General features: G+C 39.3%; 1 protein-coding gene and 1 pseudogene across 2 annotated transcripts in view; both read left to right on the top strand.

Moving 5' to 3' along the window:
• Positions 1 to 1,923: 1,923 nt before the first annotated feature.
• PRKCI (protein kinase C iota) overlaps positions 1,924 to 22,639 on the top strand; it is a gene marked incomplete at its 5' end in the record, with an annotated part of 79,720 nt that continues 59,004 nt past the window's right edge. Inside the window, 2 exons of the mRNA XM_079704806.1 lie at positions 1,924 to 2,027; positions 16,611 to 16,732. Coding sequence (XP_079560932.1) covers positions 1,924 to 2,027; positions 16,611 to 16,732 — 226 coding nt within the window. The remainder of the gene's footprint in view (positions 2,028 to 16,610; positions 16,733 to 22,639) is intronic.
• On the top strand, positions 20,091 to 20,907 carry LOC307053154 (heterogeneous nuclear ribonucleoprotein A3-like; annotated as a pseudogene). Its single transcript has 2 exons — positions 20,091 to 20,110; positions 20,221 to 20,907. The product of its transcript is annotated as a heterogeneous nuclear ribonucleoprotein A3-like (transcript).

Here is a 22,639-nt window from a genome sequence, read left to right as displayed (position 1 = left end):
AACAGGCAATGGGACCCATACACACAGAAACTGTCTTTGAGAGGACCCATATGTTGGACTTAGCACACAAAGACTTCAAAGCAGCTGTTACAAACATGTCTAAAGAACTAAAGGAAACTATGCTTATGAGTGTAGATTCAAAATTCCTCAACAAAATATTAACAAACCGAATTTAGCAACGTATAAAAATGATTATATGTCATAACCAAGAGGGATTTTTCCCAGGAATGCAAGACTGGCTTACATCTAAAAGTTAATGTAACATATCACACCAAGAGAATAAAGCACAAAACAACATGATAATCTCGATAGACACAGAAAAGGCACTAAACAAAACCCAACACCCTTCATAATAAAAATAGGCAACAAACTAGGAATAGAATGGAACTTCCTCAACCCAATAAAGGGCATCTACAAAAAAACTAAAGCAATAATCACATTTAACAGTGAAAGACTGAAAACTATCCACATAAGACTGAGAACAATACAAGAATGTTAACATACTTCTCTCTATTCAACATAATACTATAAGTTCTATCTAATGCAATCAGGCAAGAAAAATAAAAGACATCCAGATTGGAAAGGAAGATGTAAATCAATCTGTACTCTAAAATGGCATAATCTTGCACACAGGAAATTCTAAGGAATCCACCGAGACACTATTAGAGCTAATGAGTTCAGCAAGCTTGTAGGATTCAAGATATATACAAAATCAATTGTATTTCTATACACTAGCAATGAATAATAAAAAATGAAATTAGGATGGGAATGTAAATCGGCACAGCCACTATGGAAAACGGTCGATATTAACAATGTTTTAACGATGTTAAAAAATGCTGATGCATGGATAGTTGGATGGGTTGACTGATTGGCTAAATATTCATTGTGCACCTGTTCCATGCAGTGGCAATCCACAAGGGCCAAGATTTGGGGGGGGGAGGGCGGCGAAGGAAGAAAAGTCAATCTACCATCATACCTTCCAGTTGAGTTTCTTCCTTTATTACATTCATTATTACATTTGTTACATATATTATACTAAATTCTTTTCATAAAAGAGGCTATGCTGGGCAGTAACCAAATTCTTCTATCCAGAAAAGGTACTGTATGATTGAGATGATTTATGCAATTGGAAGAATTCACCAGAGAACAAAGTCTAGATTGTGACGAACCCCAATCATTTCCAGTGTCCTCAGGTGCCCACGGTGGATTCAGGACTTCCACGCCGACGGCTCCCGTGGCACAAGCTGGAGACAGACGGTCAGCAAGAAGGCGGGACGCTCTACACGTAAAGAACCTCAAGTCCCAGAATCCCATGGGGACTCCAAGTCCCAGAAACCCGCCCGGCAAATCTACTCCGAGTCCCTAGCCGTCTGACCGCGGACGCGACCAAGACAGGAAACTGGGGTGAGATGCCGCAGAATTTGTCCCCCACCATTTTCCTTGTAGGGAGGGGCTTTTTACAGAACTACAGTCACCTCAGTCTTCACATTCTCTCAGTTACAGCCCACAAAAGGCCCCTGCCGGCAAGTTTTTTGTGATGTTCAGCATCCCCCCTCCTCTCCCCCCTTTTCCTTGCCCCCGTAAGAATGGTTCAGCCGGGCATCTTGAGTTGGATCGATGGTTGCACCCGCCCTCCCCCGGAATGTGGGCCTTTGGAGCGAGTGAGGTGGGAGGGGCGGAGGTGGGAGGCGTGCTGGGCCCCGGCGGCAGCAGAGGCAGTGTCGGCCGCTGGCGGTGGGGGGAGCCTTGCGGTTCCGGCTGCCCCGGCGAGGCGACCTCTGGGCCCGCGCCGCGGGCGTGGAGGACAGGTAGGCGAGCGGGCAGCCGCGGCTCCGGGAGAAACTCGGGCCTCGGAGTCCCCTACGGCGCCCGGTGCGCCCCTCGCACCCTCGGCCTCCAGCGTTGAGGCGGGGGAGGAAGGAGATGCCGACCCAGAGAGACAGCAGTACCATGTCTCACCCGATCGCAGGCGGCGGCGGCAGCGGGGACCATTCTCACCAGGTCCGGGTGAAAGCCTACTACCGCGGGTGAGTGTGTGGGGTGGGGGGTGGGGGTGAGAGGGAAGGGGAGAGGCCAGCTGGACTTGGCCTGGAGGGGGGGCGGGTGTGGAGCTGGAGATGTGGAAGGGATGGGCTGGGCGGGCAAGTCGGGGGACTCGGGATGGGTGACCGAGTGGTCGGGGGAGGAGCACGGGGCACTGGATTGCGGCACCCCCAAGGTGTGGCGCAGGGCGCCCTGGAATCGCGCGGCCGAGGGTCCTGAGCAGGGTCCGAGGGAGGAGCCTTGGAGTAAGTAGGTCCACCTGGTAGGTCCGAGAGACTCGCCTACCAAGAGATTTACAAGAGCTTTACGTCTTTAAGTCTGGATGTATTGGGGGTTGAGAGTTGATTCTGAGTGATGCCTTAGTTAGCTAAGTTTACCATGGGTAAAAGACAGGATTGCTTCAGTTTGTTGACCCTTTTGATTACCAGCAGGCCTAAAGCCTCTGGTTCTCTAAGTCAGGTTTGTCTTTATCACATATAAGAGTTCGTGACGTGTATCTGGACTGTGATCAGGCTGCCAGTATATTAGACATAGGAGTTATTATTTGAGTAAAGTTGATACGTTTTCAGGGATATGCATTAGGTACTTATGTCTCGCCAAGATTAGGTTGTATATGTGTAAATTAAAATTTGTGAACGCTTCTTTGTCAGTGTTGCTTCAAGGACTGTCCGATAGGGTGAGATATTGCAAGAAGAGAAGAGGATGAGCACAGGCAGAGTTTTAAAATCTGTGATCTTTACTCATATTATTACCTAAGTTATAACTATTGTGGTTACCAGAAATAATCCAGTCCTAAAATCAGTGTATTAAATCATATTCCGTAGTATGACTGTGGTTTGAAATTTCTTTGAGATAAGTATATTTGGGAGCATTAGAAAGTTGAACTGTTAGTGTGAGCATAAAGGTTTGAAACTAAGGGTTAACAGAACACCCAACCCCGTGGCCTGTCTTACTGCTTGTTCAAGCAGAAGTAAATTGCTTTAAAAAACTCAAGCACTAGGAGGTTTGAAAGTGCAGTACATACTTTTACATTCCTTAGAGGATCAGTGAAGATAGTGAACTTTCAAAATGCCTCTCTTGTTTTCATTTCAAAGAAAATATAAGCCCCTAAATGTCTTACTGGTTTGATGTAAGGACTTCCTAGTTTGTTTGCTGCAATGAAGCCTCTGACCTCTCTCTGTTCATTAGCTTGACTGTATTCAGGAGTAGTTTAGAGGAGTTATTTTGGACAGTAACAGTGTTTTTGCTTAAATTGATCAGGGAAGTCTTGATTTTCAAACAATAGCTATGCACTTTGCACTGTGGAGAAAAAAAGCTTTGCTTCCTTTACCTTACCTTTAATTTGACAGATGAGATATTTCACTTTAGAATGTGTTCCACTTTATAGTTGACGGTCTGTGAGTTGTTAGGTGCAGAGAATGAAATATAGTACAGTTTCTTTTTTTTAAATAGTGTCTGATTATTGACAGTTTAAAAAACTAGATTAAAAATAAATATACGCACATGGTAGGAAAGTGCAAATTGTTCAGAAGTATAAAATAAAAAGTGTTCCCCATTCAGTCCTCCCAACCTTCAGAGGTAGTTACTATTGATAGTTTATTTCTTGTTCTTCTGGAGGTTGCCTTTATTACTTTAAAACTTATACTTCCGTTTGGTGATTTATCAACTTTACATGGTATCTATTGATTCCTTCCTCTGAAAGATGCGGAATTGGATGCACACTACATTTTGCTTCTTCACTCCCTGATGCCTCTCAAGTTTTGATTGTTACAGTATAATTTTTAGTTCTCCGGTTTACCTTTCTGACTTTAAATAATATAAATTTTTGACTTATTAAATTTAGGTAGTTTCCAATGATTCCAACTATGAAACACAAAGAAACTAGTGCTTCTTCCTTTTTTCCTATCTTTATTAGTTTGACAACTGTAAATAGGCCTAGTTAGTAAATTAAAATCATTGTAAGCTTCTCCTTTGGAAAGAAATCAAAGTCTTTAGAATGTAGGTATCATATAATATTTTCTTGGTTTATTGCTCCAATTATTTTTTTTTTTAAAGAGGATAAGGACGGCTTCCCTGGTGGCGCAGTGGTTAAGAATCCGCCTGCCAATGCAGGGGACACGGGTTCCAGCCCTGGTCCGGAAAGATCCCACATGCCGCGGAGCAACTAAGCCCGTGCACCACAACTACTGAGTCTGCGCTCTAGAGCCTGCGAGCCACAACTGCTGAGCCTGCGTGCCACAACTACTGAGCCTGCATGCCACAACTACTGAAGCCCGCACGCCTAGAGCCTGTGCTCCACAGCAAGAGAAGCCACTACAATGAGAAGCCCGCGCACCACAACGAAGAGTAGCCCCTGCTCGTGGCAACTAGAGAAAGCCCGTGCGCAGCAACGAAGACCCAATGCAGCCAAACATAAATAAATAAAATAAATTAAAAGTTCCCTTTAAAAAATAAATAAATTAAAAATAAATAAATAAAAGAGCATAAGGACTTATAACCCTTTTACTGCTTGACTAAAACGTCTCCAAGACATTCAAGTTAACATTTTCTTCGCTTGTTTTTAAAAACCTATGAATTTTGCTAAGTAATGAATCAACCCCTTGCCCTTTAGTGCTTCTATTCAACGAAAACTTTCTAATAGTGCCTTCATTCCAAGCCTCATTTAAAGACAACATCAGCACTCTAAATTGTACCAATTTCTGTCCTCTGAAATTACATCTGTTAAGATTATATGTTTATTAACAATAGTCTAAACTGATGGTTATATTACATAGTCAGCTGCCCATTACTACAAATGAAACTAAAATGAGTCACCAGTGAGGGTAGTTAATAAACAGATTGGCTAAGTAGAACACCTGCCTGATTTTAAAGTAGAAAATTCTTCCCTTACCATCAAGAAATGTAAGGACAATCTGCATTTGAAAAAGTTTCTTTTCCTTCAGATCATCTGACGGCCATTATCAATTTTCCCCCATCTCCTTCTAACAATATTTCTTTCCAGTGAATATTGAAATCCCAGAATAGCCAGAATATTTTAGTGAATGAATTGCCGTCTCCTTTCAATGATGTGTTTAGTGTTCTCATGCTGTTTAATTTGTTCTTAGTGCAACTGGGATGTCTCCCTAGATATAGCAGATATTTAATTAGCCTTTTTCTAATTTTTATTCAGGAGATTATTAGCACTGAGAATCTGATTTTACTGGAGGCCACCTAAGAGTGCCTGTCTCCTGGCCTGTACTCCTCTTTCCTCACCCCAGGAGCTTGTCAACGAGTGGCCTGCCTTCCTTCAATCATTACCTTGTGGTGTTAGTTTGGAGGAGGAGAAACAGGTTTTGTGGGTTAGTGGTAGATTGCCATTGTGTGTGCTATCGTTCTATAAAGTTACTTGATATTACAGGGTAAAATTTAACAAGGAAATGTCTGGATTACTCATTTCTTTACGTTATAAATGTAAGAGAAATTTTGCAAAAAGCTTGTAAAAAAGCTTTTAAACCAGTGCTGTTGAGCAGTTATGAATCCAGAGGATTCTTTCTGTGAACATCTACAAATAAAAACGATGAACTCCTTGCATATTTGGAAAGTATAGCTGGTTCAGTGAAGTATGCAGGATTTTTCTCACTGTGAACAAGTCTTGGCAAGACTTGTTTTTAAAAGTATTGCAAAATAATTTTAGTGATATACTTTAGCAATGGTTCTAAGGAAATAAAAATGATACATTAAGTTGAAAGTTGGGGGAATGTGAGTCATTGATCATGGAGCTTCTGACATGTCACCTAACCATAAGGCAGCAGATCCGTAGCTTCACCAGAGAGAAAGAAGGGACATGGTGGCCTGGTGCCAAAACCAAAACAACCCTCTCAGAAATTTGGATTAGATAATGTGGAGATAAATTGCTTGTTAGCAGTGAGGACTGTAGCTGAAGAGCTTTGGGAGAGGCTGGTGAGGCCAGGATCACCCATGTGCAAACTGAAGGGCTGAGGAAACAGAGGAGAAAAAAGCAGCTCTCTACAGAAAAAAATTTCCTGGATAGCTTTCTAATACAGCTCCCAAACCTCTTATTAAAGTAACTTGAGTGTTTGTTTCTTTTATGGTTGAAATGAGCCTAATTAAAACACGATTTTAAACATTCCAGTCTTGTTTAGGATTTCACATTTTACCAAAATGTGTTTAAATTAAGTTTAATAAATATTGTTGAACAACTACTATAAGCCAGGCACATGGTACTGGGGTGGGCACAGAGGATGTAGAGTCGATAATACAAGGCTCTGTCCTTGAGGAACCAAGAGACTTGTGGGAGGAAAGACTTTAAAAAGTTAATAAAGGGATGTGTGTGTGCGTGTCTGTGTGCATGTGTGTGTAAAGTACGTGCTAGGATGGCTATTGGGGAGAAGTTTGGGGTGAGGGAAGCCCTCCAAGAGGATGAAATGTTGTTTGATGCTTTTAAAGGATAAGTAGGTTTGCCTGGTGGATTATGATGTTGGGTGGGAGGTCATTCCAGGCATTGCACAGCTGCATGATACGTTTGGAGAGTTAAGATCAGTTTAGTCGTTAAGTCCCATAGTCATTCCTCATTAGGACATAAAGTGTGAAGTGGGCACCGATGAGAAGTGAGCTAATAAGAAGGTTCACGGGCCTCCCTGGTGGCGCAGTGGTTGAGAGTCCGCCTGCTGATGCAGGGGATACGGGTTCGTGCCCCGGTCTGGGAGGATCCCATATGCCGCGGAGCGGCTGGGCCCGTGAGCCATGGCCGCTGAGCCTGCGCGTCCGGAGCCTGTGCTCCGCAGCGGGAGAGGCCACAACGGTGAGAGGCCCGCGTACCGCAAAAAAAAAAAAAAAAAAAAAAAAAAAAAAAAAAAAAAAGAAGGTTCACAAGCACTAGGTCATGAAGACTCAAATATCATACTTTGGGCTTCAGACTTTTTCTCGTTGGTGAAGGTTTTAAGTAAGAGGGATGCACAATTTAGATTTTTAGTTTAGAAAGATCATTCTTGGAACCAGTATAGTAGACGAATTAGCAATGGATGAGACTAATCTGGAGGCTTTGGAAGTAGTCCAAGTGAGAGATGCTGAGGAGCTGGAAAAGAGCATATGGATTCAATGGTGATTTTAGGGGGTAGAGTCAATATGAATTAGAGAATGATTGCCTGTGGAGAAGAGAGAGGGTCTGAGTCAGGCATGGATTTCTCATTTGGAGAGACTAGGGAATAGAAAAGAAAGAGATTTATTAGAGAGGGTAATTAATTACCTGGAACAAGTACTCAAATTTTGAACTCGGGGTGCTTTGGGGGCATCCAGGCGGAAATGTCTAGAATTAACTGACCAACTGTTTTTTTGTGTGCCTGCTCTGTGTCCCCAGCACTCTCCATGACAGCTAACCTATGTAGGAGCATGGCTGAGAATGATGATAGGAACAAAAATGCCGCCAATGGCCAAATACAGATCACAAAGACAAGGCACTAAAGCTAAATTTTACAAATACAGAGATATATAAAGTAGCCTCTCGCCCCCTCTTCGTAGGGATAGCCATTGTTAACAGTTGGGGATATGCCACATCATATCAATATATCTGTAAGTGTAGGTGTGTGTATACACCCAGACACACCCTTTTATTGTTCCAATAAATGGGTTCATATTTCTATACATGTTTCTTTAACTTGAGTTTTTTCATTCATGGTTGTTTTTCCATGTCATGATAGACAGATAAATAGGTAGATACATACAGATAGAGCAATCCACCTCTTTCATTATAATTGGTACATAGTGTTCCGTAGTATTGTTATACCATAATTCATTTAATCTTTTTTTCTGATTGATGAACTTTCATTAAATCACTTTGTCAAATCATGTTGAAGGAACATCCTTATAGTTAATATGTATTCTTGCAAGCATGGTCAAAGATATGCCTGCTTTAAAACTTGATATTATCTTCCAAAAACGTATCCATTGACATTCCCAGCAAGTGTATAAATGAAGCATTTTCCTTATGCTCCCATTGCATGTTATTGGTCTTTAAAATTTTTGCAAATACAATTGGCAAAAAATGCTAACTTTTTTTTTAACAATATTGAGAGGCAGATATCATTATCTCCATTTTATGGATGAAAACTTCGAGGCTTAGTAAAGCATAATACAAAGCTGAGTCTTACCCTTCAGAGAAATTTCCCTTTACCCTTTTACTGTATTGATGGGGCTTTTTAAGATTACTTTTTTTCTTTATTGTCAAATTCATATTTCACAGTTATTCTTTTCAAGTCAGTTTTCTATCTCTTGATTTTTAAAAATGGAAGTTTCATTATGGTTTTCTTATAATTAACAATTAATTTGAGGAGGGATACTTTGAGATTGTATGAATATTTCCCTAAAACCTTTGACCCAGTGGTTTTACCATCCATGGATAATCCTGCCTCCAAAACTTTTTTTTTTTCCGATTGTACTATATTTAATTTAGGAGAGAAGCTTATGTTGAGAAAGCAGAAGGACTGAATATGGTTCTTTTTCAGGTTTATTTTTAAAAGCAATTAGTCCTAAGGAAAAACTTTAGATTCTATATTTTAGAACATAGGAACATCATGAATGCTTAAAACTGTTTGACTGCTGAAGCAAAGTTAAAAATGCTTTTTTTTTCCCTTTTTAAAAAAAAATTCAGCTAAAACTATATCTAAATTTGCCATTTTGGGCATCTTTGTGGTGAAGCAGACTGTATTCTGTTGAAGACCAGTGGTAAGCTAATTTATGCCAACACTGAAGTTAAAACCAGGAAAAAAAGAATCTTCCATGCATGATTTGTTTTGTACCTTTAGAAGTAATATCTTTATTTTGCAGCTTATTTTTAGCTTTGGTACTATAATAAGGATTTGGTGATTGTGGGGTATATGAACATGGTGCTTTCCAATTACTTGGAGAGTTATTTATAAGAAACTCCCTTAAATGTTTTAGTTCCTGGAACTTAAGGAGTGGCAGTTGATAAATCATGACTCCGTCATTGAGTCCCTTTAGGATGTATGTACTTATGATATTTAAAGGATTACACAGATGTTTTAAAAATATTTGTATTTTCTGATAAATATTTTACAGCTCTTGAAAAATAAGGTTTCTGAAAATTCCCTATTGTTCGCAGATGTGCTTACGTATGTGTTAATTTTAACTACGTGTGGACCTTAATAAGGAAGTCTTATTTTGATGACATCTGATCATACTAATTTTTTCCCCTTGCATTCAGAAAAGATAATGTCACGCTTGTTCTTTGCCAGGGAAATTCAGTGGGAGCCTTTTCTTCTCTTCTGATTTAATTCTAAAATATACTCTCTCAATCCTCACCCCCTCATACTAGTAACCTTGAGGATATTTTGAAAGAAAAATTGCTTTAAGGTAAGCAGGTTCCCTTTTTTAAAAAATTTATTTATTTATTTATTTATTTTTGGCTGTGCTGGGTCTTCGTTTCTGTGCGAGGGCTTTCTCTAGTTGTGGCAAGCAGGGGCCACTCTTCATCGCGGTGCGCAGGCCTCTCACTGTCGTGGCCTCTCTTGTTGCGGAGCACAGGCTCCAGACGTGCAGGCTCAGTAGTTGTGGCTCACAGGCCCAGTTGCTCTGCGGCATGTGGGATCCTCCCAGACCAGGGCTCAAACCCGTGTCCCCTGCATTGGCAGGCATATTCTCAACCACTGCGCCACCAGGGAAGCCCCAGCAGGTTCCCTTTTAATGTCACTAGAAGAAGGAACTATTTTCTTATTATTTTAAAATATAAATTTTAAAAATAATTAAAACAGGGACTTCCCTGGTGGTCCAGTGGTTAAGACTTTGCCTTCCATTGCAGGGGGTGTGGGTTTGATCCCTGGTCAGGGAGCTAAGATCCCCCATGCCTCGCGGCCAAAAAACCAAAACATAAAACAGAAGCAAGGACTTCCCTGGTGGTGCAGTGGTTAAGAATCCACCTGCCAATGCAGGGGACACGGGTTCGAGCTGTGGTCCAGGAAGATCCCACATGCTGCGGAGCAACTAAGCCTGTGCGCCACAACTACTGAGCCTGCGCTCTAGAGCCCGTGAGCCACAACTACTGAGCCCGTGTGCCACAACTACTGAAGCCCACATGCCTAGAGCCCGTGGTCCGCAACAAGAGAAGCCACCTCAATGAGAAGCCCACACACCGCAACGAAGAGTAGCCCCCACTTGCTGCAACTAGCGATAGCCTGCCCCCAGCATCGAAGACCCAACACAGCCAAAAATAAATTAAAAAAAAAAAGAAACCAGAAGCAATATTGTAACAAATTCAACAAAGACTTTAAAAATGATCCACATCAAAAAAAATCTTTAAAAAAATTAAAACAATTTTATTTATTTATAACAGTCATTTAAAATTTGTTTTATATCTTATTTATAATTATCATAAAATCATACCTTTACATGGTAGAAAAATTAATAATATTCCATGCCATTCAGAAAGGTCTAAGTATTGGTTTGGCCAAAAAGTTCGTTCAGGTTTTTCCCTAACATCTTAAAAACTCAAACGAACTTTTTGGCCAACCCAATATAAAGTACATCTTCTTTCCATCTCTAGTCTCTCCTTAATCCCCTGTTCCATAACCTAGAGTTCACTACTATTAAAATTCTGCTTTCTTTTATTACATCTGTTAATCAGTATGGAAGATGAGGAATTTAGCACTTCTTCATTGCCTCCTCTCCTGACTATTTTTAGTTTTTCTTGTGGTTACATTTATAACTTAAATAATATACCTCCTCCCACTTTTCTTTTTTATTTATAATTGTGGTAAAAAAAATTTTAATTGACCATCTTAACCATTTTTTTTTTTTTTTGAGGTACGGGGGCCGCTCACTGTTGTGGCCTCTCCCATTGCAGAGCACAGTCTCTGGACGCGCAGGCTCAATAGCCATGGCTCACGGGCCCAGCCGCTCCGCGGCATGTGGGATCATCCCGGACCGGGGCACAAACCTGTGTCCCCTGCATCGGCAGGCGTACTCTCAACCACTGCGCCACCAGGGAAGCCCATAACCATTTTTAAGTGTACAGTTGAGCAGTGTTAACCATATTCACATTATTATGTGACCAATCTCCAGAACTTTTTCATTTTGCAAAACTGAAACTACATACTAACAACTCTCCCATTCTCCTCCAACCCCCAACCCCTGGCAACTACTATTCTATTTTCTGTTTCTATGAATTTGACTACTCTAGATACTTCATATAAATGGAGTCATACAGTATTTGTCTTTTTGTGGCTGGCTTATTTCATTTAACATAACATTCTTCAAGCTTCATTCATATTGTAGCATGTGTCAGAATTTCCTCTCTTTTTAATGCTGAGTAATATTTCTTTGTATTTATATATCACATTTAGTTTATGTATTCATCTGTCAGTGGACACTTGGGTTGCCTCCACCTTTTGGCTATTGTCAATAATGCTGCTATGAATGTGGATGTACAAATATCTTTTGGATTCCCTGCTTTCAGTTCTTTTGGATATATGTACCCAGAAGTGGAATTGCTGGATCATATGGAAATACTATTTTTAATTTTTTGAGGAGCATCCATACTGTTTTCTATAGCTGCTGCACCATTTTACATTCCCACCAACAGAGCACAAGGTGCTAATTTCTCCACATCTTTGATTATACTTGTTCTGTTTTTTTCATAGTAGCCATCCTAATGGATGTAAGGTGACATTTCATTATGTTTTTTTTTATTGGCGTATAGTTCATTTACAATGTTGTGTTAATTTCTGCTGTATCATTATAGTTTTGATTTACATTTCTAATAATTAGTGATGATGAACATCTTTTTTTTAACATATTTATTGGAGTATAATTGCTTTACAGTGGTGTGTTAGTTTCTGCTTTACAACAAAGTGAATCAGTTATACATATACATATACATATATCCCCATATCTCTTCCCTCTTGCGTCTCCCTGAACATCTTTTTCCTAAGCTTGTTGGCCATTTGTATATCCTCTTTGGAGAAGTGTCTGTTCAAATCCTTTGACTATTTTTAAGTTTCAAGTTATTTGTTTTTTTCTTGTTCCCTGCTTTTACATTTAATTATTAGTTTTAAATATATTGACTCTCCACTAAGAAAGAGACTTTTTTTTTTTTTTTTTTTTTTTTTTGCGGTACGTGGGCCTCTCACTGTTGTGGCCTCTCCCGCCGCGGAGCGCAGGCTCCGGACGCGCAGGCCCAGCGGCCATGGCTCACGGGCCCAGCCGCTCCATGGCACGCGGGATCTTCCCGGACCGGGGCACGAACCCGCGTCCCCTGCATCAGCAGGCGGACTCTCAACCACTGCGCCACCAGGGAAGCCCGAAAGAGACATTTTTGAATTTACACTTCCTTTTGCTTTCTCTACATCTTGATTTTTCTTGGTAATTTTTATATTGTAAAGGTTTATAACATTATTCTGTTCTTTAACTCCTATTTTTTAAAGTAATTTTAAAAAGCATTTATAATGAATTCTTATGTAAGTGTGATGCACTTGAAAAGCCAAGAAGTGTGCTTAGATGCTTAGAGAAGGAAAAGTAATCTTGTGTCAATAAAACTTCTTTTAAGGGTTCCTGTTAACTTTAGTTTTGGGGGCTGGTATATTTTCTCCATAAATTATCCCATCTGTTTTCAATCATCTAGGATTTTCTCATACTTTTTGGTCTGCTGCTGCTGCCTTTTTCGTGTTCTAAGACTTTGATAAACTTGTCATTTCAGTTTTCTGTCATTTCATTGGGCCCTTAGGATTAAAGCTTATAGATGTTTGTTCCCTCCACCATATTAAACCAGAAGCATCTGTTTTTGTTTTGTTTTGTTTTTCTGTGTAGTTTTTAGAAGGTTGGATTATTTTTATCTAATAAGGGTCTGCTTCTATTTAAAGTGTTATATGAATACATAATGTTTTAAAATTTATTGAACACATTTAGAGTATGCTATATGCTAGGTACTATTATAAGTATTTTAAACATGAATTCACGTAATCCATTAAATCCTTAAAATATCATAGGAGATAATATTATTCTCATTTTATAGATGAGGAAATTGAACCAACAGAGAAGTTAAATAACTCACCTAAGGTTATACAGCTGGTAAGTGATAGAACTGGGATTCAAACCCAAGCATACTGGCTTTAGCTCTCATGGTCTTAACCATTATACTATGGCTGCCTCGTATATGTCATTCCTCCAGACACTGCTTCAGATATTGGTGATGCAGCAGTGAGCAAAACAAAATGCCTGCTTTCATGGATTTTATGTTTAGCTGTGGGAGACAGACTGTAAAATATGTATAATTTATATATGCTGGCAACGTATTTTCTCTGAAGAATAAAAAAAAATTAACTAGCTTCATACACTAAAGTAGACTCATTTAATCTCGGAAACAAGGGTGACAGTTTTTATTAGCCAAACTTTTTTTTTTTAATTAATTAATTTATTATTATTTTTTGGCTGCATTGGGCCTTCGTTGCTGTGCACGGGCTTTCTCTAGTTGTGGCGAGCAGGGGCTACCCTTTGTTGTGGTGGCTTCTCTTGTTGTGGAGCCTGGGTTCTAGGCACGTGGGCTTCAGTAGTTGTGGCTAGCGGGCTTCAGTAGTTGTGGCTCACGGGCTCAGTAGTTGTGGCACATGGGCTCAGTTGCTCCGTGGCACGTAGGATCTTCCCAGACCAAGGATCGAACCCGTGTCCCCTGCATTGGTAGGTGGATTCTTATCCACTGCACCACCAGGGAAGTCCCTAGCCAAACTCTTAAAAGTGAAATTGACTGACTATACATTATGCTTTTGTCACAAAATAACATCTAATGATAGCTGTGCGTTGGGTGGATGCTGCTGTGGGAGGTGGTGTTGCAGATTAGCATGCAGGTGGTTTTTCAGGAGTGCTTTTGGGGTTGACAGCTATGGAAGAGAAGGGGAGAAGCAAGCTTAGGTAGGAAAAAATCAAGATGCCCTGAAGTCCCTACAGAAGTCTTAGTTGACCCTCCAGGGAGTTCTGAAGATGAGTTGACACTTCAGAGCTTTCCTGAGTCACGGCTGGGACCTTTATACCCCCATATTGAATTGGCTGTTGGTTGTGGGCTGACCAGGAAGGGAATTTGACTATAGGTGAGCAGTCACATCTCTGAAGGAGGCTGAAGACTGGGGATGTCTACTGGTAGCACTCCCGGTAGCTGGGATGGCAAATGCTCCATTGCTAATGGGGGATTCTGGAGGTGGGGTGGAGAGCAGGCAGGTCAGATCACAGCATCCACCATGAGTGTCATTAGGAGATGTGGATTTGAATTCGCATTCTGTTTCCTAACTGTGAGACTCTGGCAAATATTCCCCTGTGCTAAGCTTTTTAAATCTGTAAAACAGGATTAGTAGGTCTAGTTTGACAGTTATTATGAAGATCATATAAGATGTTTGTTCAAACACCTGAAACATGCTAAATATTCTGTACATGTTTATAGGCTAAGGAAACATAAACAGTGATATTTCCTTGTCAAGAGTGCACTTTTTAGAAGTTGGGTTTCTCCTGGAAAATACTACTTCTACATTCAGTTAAGAAATATTTGAGTCCCTATTATGTAAATAGTTATGTGAATATATTAAAAAGCAAGAATTTTTATCTTCCAGCTGTTTATAATCTAGCTAAGGATGTGTGTATATAATTAGTTGAATAACAAAAATTGGAACATAAGATACATGTTGGACAGGTTTAGAAGTATAGACCATCAGGCTTATGTGGTTGAAAAAGTTTTAATGGAAGTTGATATTGAAGAAAAAAGTTGATGTTGAAGAAAGAAGGTTGATGTTAAAGAAAGATCCCCACCTCCCTCCTTAAACTGAGGACAGGTCAGGATTAAAACTTGGATCATCAAGGTCTTATGTGTAGTGGTTTGAGTAAACAGGTGTCCGTAATAAAGAGTTTGTGTCGGGAATGGTGCGATCACATTGAGAATAGAAATTGGAACAAGCTTATCAAGAGTCTTAAATACCACAGAGAGAGTTGGAATTACAGATTTAGGAGACCCTTACCTAGAGATAATAGTTAAAACATTGAATGTGAATTAGGTTTCAGAAAGAGAGAGACAATGAATATGAGAGAGGTTGTGAAGAATGTCTTGTGATTGGAGATACAGGAGACTTAATAAGTGTTCAGAATAGTAGAAAGGGAACCAGGGAAGCAGACTGTTATGAAAGCTAAGGCAAGAGGGTTCCAAGAGGCAGGGGCAGAAAACCATGAGATGCTTAGAAAGAGAATGATTATCCAGAAAAGGCCATTCAGTTTCTATGTGTGGCTTTCTGCTTAAAGCCCCTAAAGACTGAAGTTTTAACTTTTTTGCACATGTCTAAAATTTTTAATACCTTATTTCTTACTCTGTTCTACGGTCCAGCTACACATGTGTGCTTGCACAGTCCCTAACACAGTGTCATTTCCTTCCTTTCTTCAACAAATATTTATTGAATACCCATTCTGTGCTAGACACCGCGTTGGCCACTAGGAATATAATGAACAAAATTCCTACTTTAATCAAGTTTACATTCTAGCTGGGGTAGATGGTAGACTATAAACATTGGTTTATCTGTCCAGTGATAGAAGAGGTAGGTCAGAGGGGCAGCTAGGGCCATTCACACAGGGCCTTGTAGACCCTGCTAGAGACTTTGGATTTCCATTTACTTTGGGGAAAGCCATTTGGAGAGTTTAAAACAAAGGAAAGACATGAACTACATTAATTTTGTAAAACCCTTATGACAGAGGTCACTATATGTGTGTTAAATTAAGAGTCATTTGGTCTGTTTGACTTACCTTTGAAAGGATGACTGTGGCTGGCTACGACATGGAGATTAGATCACTGGGAGCCTTCTTATGGCTCCCTGGAGGAAAACCCAGGCTTCTGTTCTAAAACATTTTGTTATGTTTTTAAGTCTCGTTGTGAATAGCTGCTAGGTGGCTTTATTTAAGTACTGTGACTTATCCAACAGTAATATAAAAATAAACACGTTTATGTCAATTTCTTCATCTTTTTTGGTGTCTACCTTAAAATATGAATCCTATTTTAAAACGAATTTTGGCAAATGAGTTGTTAATCTGGGTGATTAATCCGTGGAAGTCAGGGCTGAGGAAGAGGACATGACAGACCTTTGTCAAATTTTTGAAGGGCCATCTCTTGGATGAAGGTAGACTTTTGGGGGAGGGGAGATCTGGGACTAGAGATTGAAAGAGATTTCAGTTAAGTATAATGCAGAGTTTGCCAGTAATAGAGCTGTTTGTGGAGTGGAATGCCTCACAAAAGAGTGAGCTTCTGATAACTAACATTAAAGCAAAAGTGGAACTACTATCTGTTAGAGCAGTTAGGATAGGCTTCCTCAATGAGGAGGGGAGATTGAATTAAGGTTTCTCACAAAATCACTATTTTTATCTTTAAGCATTATTCAATATTGGTATTTTATTTTTTACAGAGATAGTTTACTGGAAGCGACACAGGCTGGTGCACACACAAAATAACTGAAGTCCATCAAATGGTCAGGCATTCAGTAATATGTAGAGCATTATTAGTCTTAGTCATTGTCTAACTTAAAACTCCTTTTCTTTTTCAGGGATATCATGATAACACATTTTGAACCTTCAATCTCCTTTGAGGGCCTTTGTAGTGAGGTTCGAGACATGTGTTCTTTCGACACCGAACAGCTTTTCACCATGAAATGGATAGATGAAGAAGGTGAGTGAATAAAGAGACGGCTGCCTGAGTGAGCATTTGATTTAAGATACCATTTTGTAATTTTTTTTAACAATAAAACTATATTTAATTTCAATCAATCAAAATTTTGTAGCTTTTAGAATCTATTGCTCAAGACTGCACATAAGCAACTTAAATGCAAAGTATATCAGTAGCGCTTAAGGGAAGCAGACTGTGTACTTTTTTTTTTTGCTCTCCTTCTATTTGATATTTTTTTATTAGTTATCTATTTTATACATATTAGTGTTTATATGTCAATCCCAGTCCCCCATTTCATCCCCCCCACACCTGCTTTCCCCCTTGGTGTCCATACGTTTGTTCTCTACATCTGTGTCTCTATTTCTGCCCTGCAAACCAGTTCATCTGTACCATCTTTCTAGATTCCACATATATGCGTTAATATACGATATTTGTTTTTCTCTTTCTGACTTACTTCACTCTGTATGACAGTCTTTAGGTCCATCCACGTCTCTACAAATGACCCAATTTCATTCCGTTTTATGGCTGAGTAATATTCCATTGTATATATGTACCACATCTTCTTTATCCATTCGTCTGTCGATGGGCATTTAGGTTGTTTCCATGTCCTGGCTATTGTAAATAGAGCTGCAGTGACCATTGTGGTACATGACTCTTTGAATTATGGTTTTCTCAGGGTATATGCCCCGTAGTGGGATTGCTGGGTCATATGGTAATTCTATTTTTAGTTTTTTAAGGACCCCCCACACTGTTCTCCATAGTGGCTGTATCAATTTACATTCCCACCAACAGGGCAAGAGGATTTCCTTTTCTCCACATCCTCTCCAGCATTTGTTGTTTGTAGATTTTCTGATGATGCCCATTCTAACTGGTGTGAGGTGATACCTCATTGTAGCTTTGATTTGCATTTCTCTAATAATTAGTGATGTTGAGCAGCTTTTCATGGGCCTCTTGGCCACCTGTATGTCTTATTTGGAGAAATGTCTATTTAGGTCTTCTGCCCATTTTTGGATTGGGTTGCTTGTTTTTTTTCATATTGAGCTGCATGAGCTGTATATATATTTTGGAGATTAATCCGTTGTCCATTGATTCATTTGCAAATATTTTCTCCCATTCTGAGGGTTGTCTTTTCGTCTTGTTTATAGTTTCCTTTGCTGTGCAAAGCTTTTAAGTTTCACTAGGTCCCATTTGTTTATTTTTGTTTTTATTTCCATTACTCTAGGAGGTGGGTCAAAAAAGATCTTGCTGTGATTTATGTCAAAGAGTGTTCTTCCTATGTTTTCCTCTAAGAGTTTTATAGTGTCCAGTCTTACATTTAGGTCTTTAATAATCTATTTGAGTTCATTTTAGTGTATGCTGTTAGGGAGAGTTCTAATTTCATTCTTTTACATGTAGCTGCCCAGTGTTCCCAACACCTCTTACTGAAGAGGCTGTCTTTTCTCCATTGCCTATCCTTGCCTTCTTTGTCGTAGATTAGTTGACCATAAGTGCATGGGTTTATTTCTGGGTTTTCTATCCTGTTCCATTGATCTATATTTCTGTTTTTGTGCCAGTACCATATTGTCTTGATTACTGTACCTTTGTAGTATAGTCTGAAGTCAGGGAGTCTGATTCCTCCAGCTCTGTTTTTTTCCGTCAAGATTACGTTGGGTATTCAAGGTCTTTTGTGTCTCCATACAAATTTTAAGATTTTTTGTTCTAGTTCTGTAAAAAATGCCACTAGGGATTGCATTGAATCTGTAGATTGCTTTGGGTAGTATAGTCATTTTCACAATGTTGATTCTTCCAATCCAAGAACATGGTATATCTTTCCATCTGTTTGTGTCATCTTTGATTTCTTTCATCAGTGTCTTATAGGTTTCTGAGTACAAGTCTTTTACCTCCTTAGGTAGGTTTATTCCTAGGTATTTTATTCTTTTTGTTGCAATGGTGAATGGGATTGTTTCCTTAATTTCTCTTTCTGATCTTTCGTTGTTAGTGTATAGGAATGCAAGAGATTTCTGTGCATTAATTTTATATCATGCAACATTACCAAATTCATTGATTAGCTCTAGTAGTTTTCTGGTGGCATCTTTAGGATTATCTATGTATAGTATCATGTCATCTGCAAGCAGTGACAGTTTTACTTCTTTTCCAGTTTGGATTCCTTTTATTTCTTTTTCTTCTCTGATTGCCATGTCTAGGACTTCCAAAACTATGTTGAATAATAGTGGCAAGAGTGGATATCCTTGTCTTATTCCTGATCTTAGAGGAAACGCTTTCAGTTTTTCACTATTATGAATGATGTGGGTTTGTCATATATGGCCTTTATTATTTTGAGGTAGGTTCACTCTTTGCCCACTTTCTGGAGGGCTTTTATCATAAATGGGTGTTGAATTTTGTCAAAAGCTTTTGATTTAAGGAACCATTTTGTCTTTTTTAAAAATTAATTAATTAATTAATTTTTGGCTGCGTTGGGTCTTCGTTGCTGCATGCAGGCTTTCTCTAGTTGTGGTGAGCGGGGGCTACCCTTTGTTGTGGTGTGCAGGCTTCTCATTGCAGTGGCTTCTCTCGTTGCGGAGCACAGGCTCTAGGCACGCAGGCTTCAGTAGTTGTGGCACGTGGGCTCGGTTGCTCCATGGCATGTGGGATCTTCCCAGACTAGGGCTCGAACCTGTGCCCACTGCATTGGCAGGCAGATTCTCTACCACTGTGCCACCAGGGAAGCCCTGTTTTTAAAACGTAATAAAAGTCCTAATTAACTTAAGGAGGGAAAGGTATATTAGAAATTTGATGCCATTCTTATTTTCCTTCAAGTATTTCCTTTCAAGTATTTGAGTATCAAAGAGTACAACTTTGTTTTGCCCTTTTTACCCTTAAATATAGTGAAATTAATGTGACTTTTTTCCAGCAATAAGGTAAACATCTCATTAAATAGTGTTACATTTTAGTTTAATTTTGAATATATGTTGCCTTATATTTTAAGAGATTACTTTCAATAATTTGACAGTACTTTACAGAAAATATTCTTTAAAGAAAATGTTTTAGAAAAAGTGTAAAAATGATTGTGACAACCGTTATTTCAAAGGTGGTGGCAAAAACTTGATTCAGAAAACATTTATTGAATATGTGTGTGTTGAGGATAGATACTTTCTAGCCTCAAACTCCACAGGGAGATGGACATGTGAAAAACAAATGTGACAGTTGAACCTAAATGCATAGGGGCCTCAGAATACAAAAGAAAGAGCATCCACATATGCCTGAAACATTTGCAAAGTTTGAACTAAACGTATAACAGAGTAAAAGTTTTTGAAGTGGAGTAGGTGAGGGGAGAACCAGAAAGAAAGAATAATATATAAAAAGGCACAGAGATATGAAGAACATGGTGTGTGGGGAAGAGCAGTAATTCACTAAGTTGAAAGTATGGGGAGGCCTCCTTCTGGCGGTCCCATATTGAACTGGAGTTGGAAGAGGTGAGTCTGGTCTCAAAATGGAGGTAAAACCACCACCAGGTCACTCCCAGCCTGCTGCCACCAGGAGGGGGGCCATGATCCAAAGGAACCAACACTGTTGAGAAAACTGTTTATTGGAGGTCTGAGCTTTGAAACTACAGATTATAGTTTAGAGAACATTTTGAGAAATGGGGCACACTTACAGATTGTGCAGTGATGAGAGACCACCAAACAAAACGTCCCAGGACCTCTAGTTTTGTGACTTACTCTAATGTTGAAGAGATGGATGCACCAGTGAGTGCAAGACCACCAAGGTTGATGGGTGTTTGGTGGAACCAAAGAGAGCTGTTTCTAGAGAGGATTCTGTAAAGCCTGCTGCCCTTCTGAAAGTGAAGAAACTTTTTGTTGGTGGTATTAAAGAAGATACAGAAGAATATGAAAGACTACTTTGAAAAGTATGGCAGGATTGAAACCATAGAAGTTGGTCTTTCAACCATGGAAGACAGGCAGAGTGGAGAAAAGAGGATTTGCTTTTGTAGCTTTTGATGATCATGATACAGTTGATAAAATTGTTGTTCAGAAATACCACCCTATTAACGGGCATAATTGTGAAGTGAAAAAGGCCCTTTTTAAACAAGAAATGCAATCTGCAGATCTCAAAGAGGTTGTGGAAGTGGATCTGGCAGCTTTGTGGGTTGTGGTGGAAACTTTGGAGGTGGTATAGGGTTTTTGTATTTAACCTGTTAACCAGAAGCTGTGGGAGCCTAGTTACGCTCATGCTGCTTTTTAAGAGACAACTTTTCCCAAAAAATAATTAAAATATTAATCAATTACTATTCGGATGAGATGCTGATTATTCATAAGGGATATTATTGCTGCCCCAAAAGGGCTTGTTAAAAATTGCGATTTGATGTTAATTCACTTTTTTTAAAAATGACTTTTGAGGGACAGGTTCTTAAGATAAAACTAGTTTCTATTTTTTTTAATTAATTAATTTTAAAAGTTAAGGATGGGGGGCTTCCTTGGTGGCGCAGTGGTTGAGAGTCCGCCTGCCGATGCAGGGGACACGGGTTCATGCCCCGGTCCAGGAAGATCCCACATGCCATGGAGTGGCTAGGCCCGTGAGCCATGGCCGCTGAGCCTGCGCGTCCGGAGCCTGTGCTCCGCAACGGGAGAGGCCACAACAGTGAGAGGCCCGCGTACCGCTAAAAAAAAAAAAAGTTAAGGATGGGGAGTGGTAAGGAACTTGGGCTAGATCCTTGCTACTCAAAGTGTAGTCTGTGGTACTTAATAGAAAAGGGGGCTCTCTGGCCCCATCACAGACTACTGAATCAGAATCTACATTTGAACAGGATCTACAGGTGAGTTGCATGAGTATTAAAGTTTGAGAAGCATAGGACTAGATCCCAGAAGGCTTTGAAGACCACATTAGACTTTATTTTACATGATGGAATGTCATTGAAGTGTAGTTGAAAGATGCCTAAATATACTAGTTTTGTATAATGGTTTTCTATTAATTGTAGTACCAATGGAATTTCATTTTAAGGAATGTCATTTTAATATTTAGCTCAATATTTGGGGCTGGCCATTTCTATGTTCCATGATATGAAGAGCCCTGAAAAGATATTATTCCAGCTTCAAGCTATGGGTAAACTGAAGCCCATTTTCATTTTTTAAGGCCATTTTTTAAAAGTTTCTCTAAAGTAATCCCTGTTTACTGTTTGGGAAAAAAAAGAGATGATCATGAAATTTAAAAAGAAGTCTTCTGTTTGCCCTTTATCTTCTCTCTTCCCTCACCAATCCTAGTCCTAAGGGAGGAAACCACAGCTTAGTATATATCCTTCTAGATATATTCTATGCATATACAAATATTTCTTGTTTCTATACATCACTTATAAGCACACTTTATTTCACACACACAAAAAATGTGTATGAACCATTAAGCAGTACTTTCCTTTTATATTATGTATTGGCTGTTTTTTCATTTCAGTGTGCATCAATTTGCATCATTACCTTTTTTTAAACACTGCATAATATTCCATATTGTAGATATTTCATGATTTATTTAATCTTTTATTGACAGACATTTGGACTGTTTCCAGTTTTTGGCTATTATAAATAGTATATAGTGAACATTTTTATATGTAATTTTGTGCTGTTGTGTGGAACTCTCTCTGTAGCAAATGTGCAGAATATGCACATTGTAGGTTTTGGTAGATAGTGACAGTTTGCTCTCTAAGAAAGCTAAAACAGTTTATGGCACAACTACATTGAATGAGAGCATCCCTTCACTCCTGCCTTCACCAGCCTCAGATTTTTTGAAAATCTAGCTAGCTAGATTTGTATTTTAAATTTTGTACTATTTAGGAGTAAGCTGAGTTTTCTCATCTATTCATCTACTTTTTGACCTTCTCTATCTAAAAGTTTGTTTAAATATTGTTAATTATAAATGGTGTGGATATTTCACAGCATGTTTTCA

This window comes from Hyperoodon ampullatus, assembly GCF_949752795.1.
Source record: "Hyperoodon ampullatus genome assembly, chromosome: 5".
In the NCBI taxonomy this organism is placed as follows: Eukaryota; Metazoa; Chordata; class Mammalia; order Artiodactyla; family Ziphiidae; genus Hyperoodon; species Hyperoodon ampullatus.
This window is presented reverse-complemented; position numbering and strand designations above follow the sequence as displayed.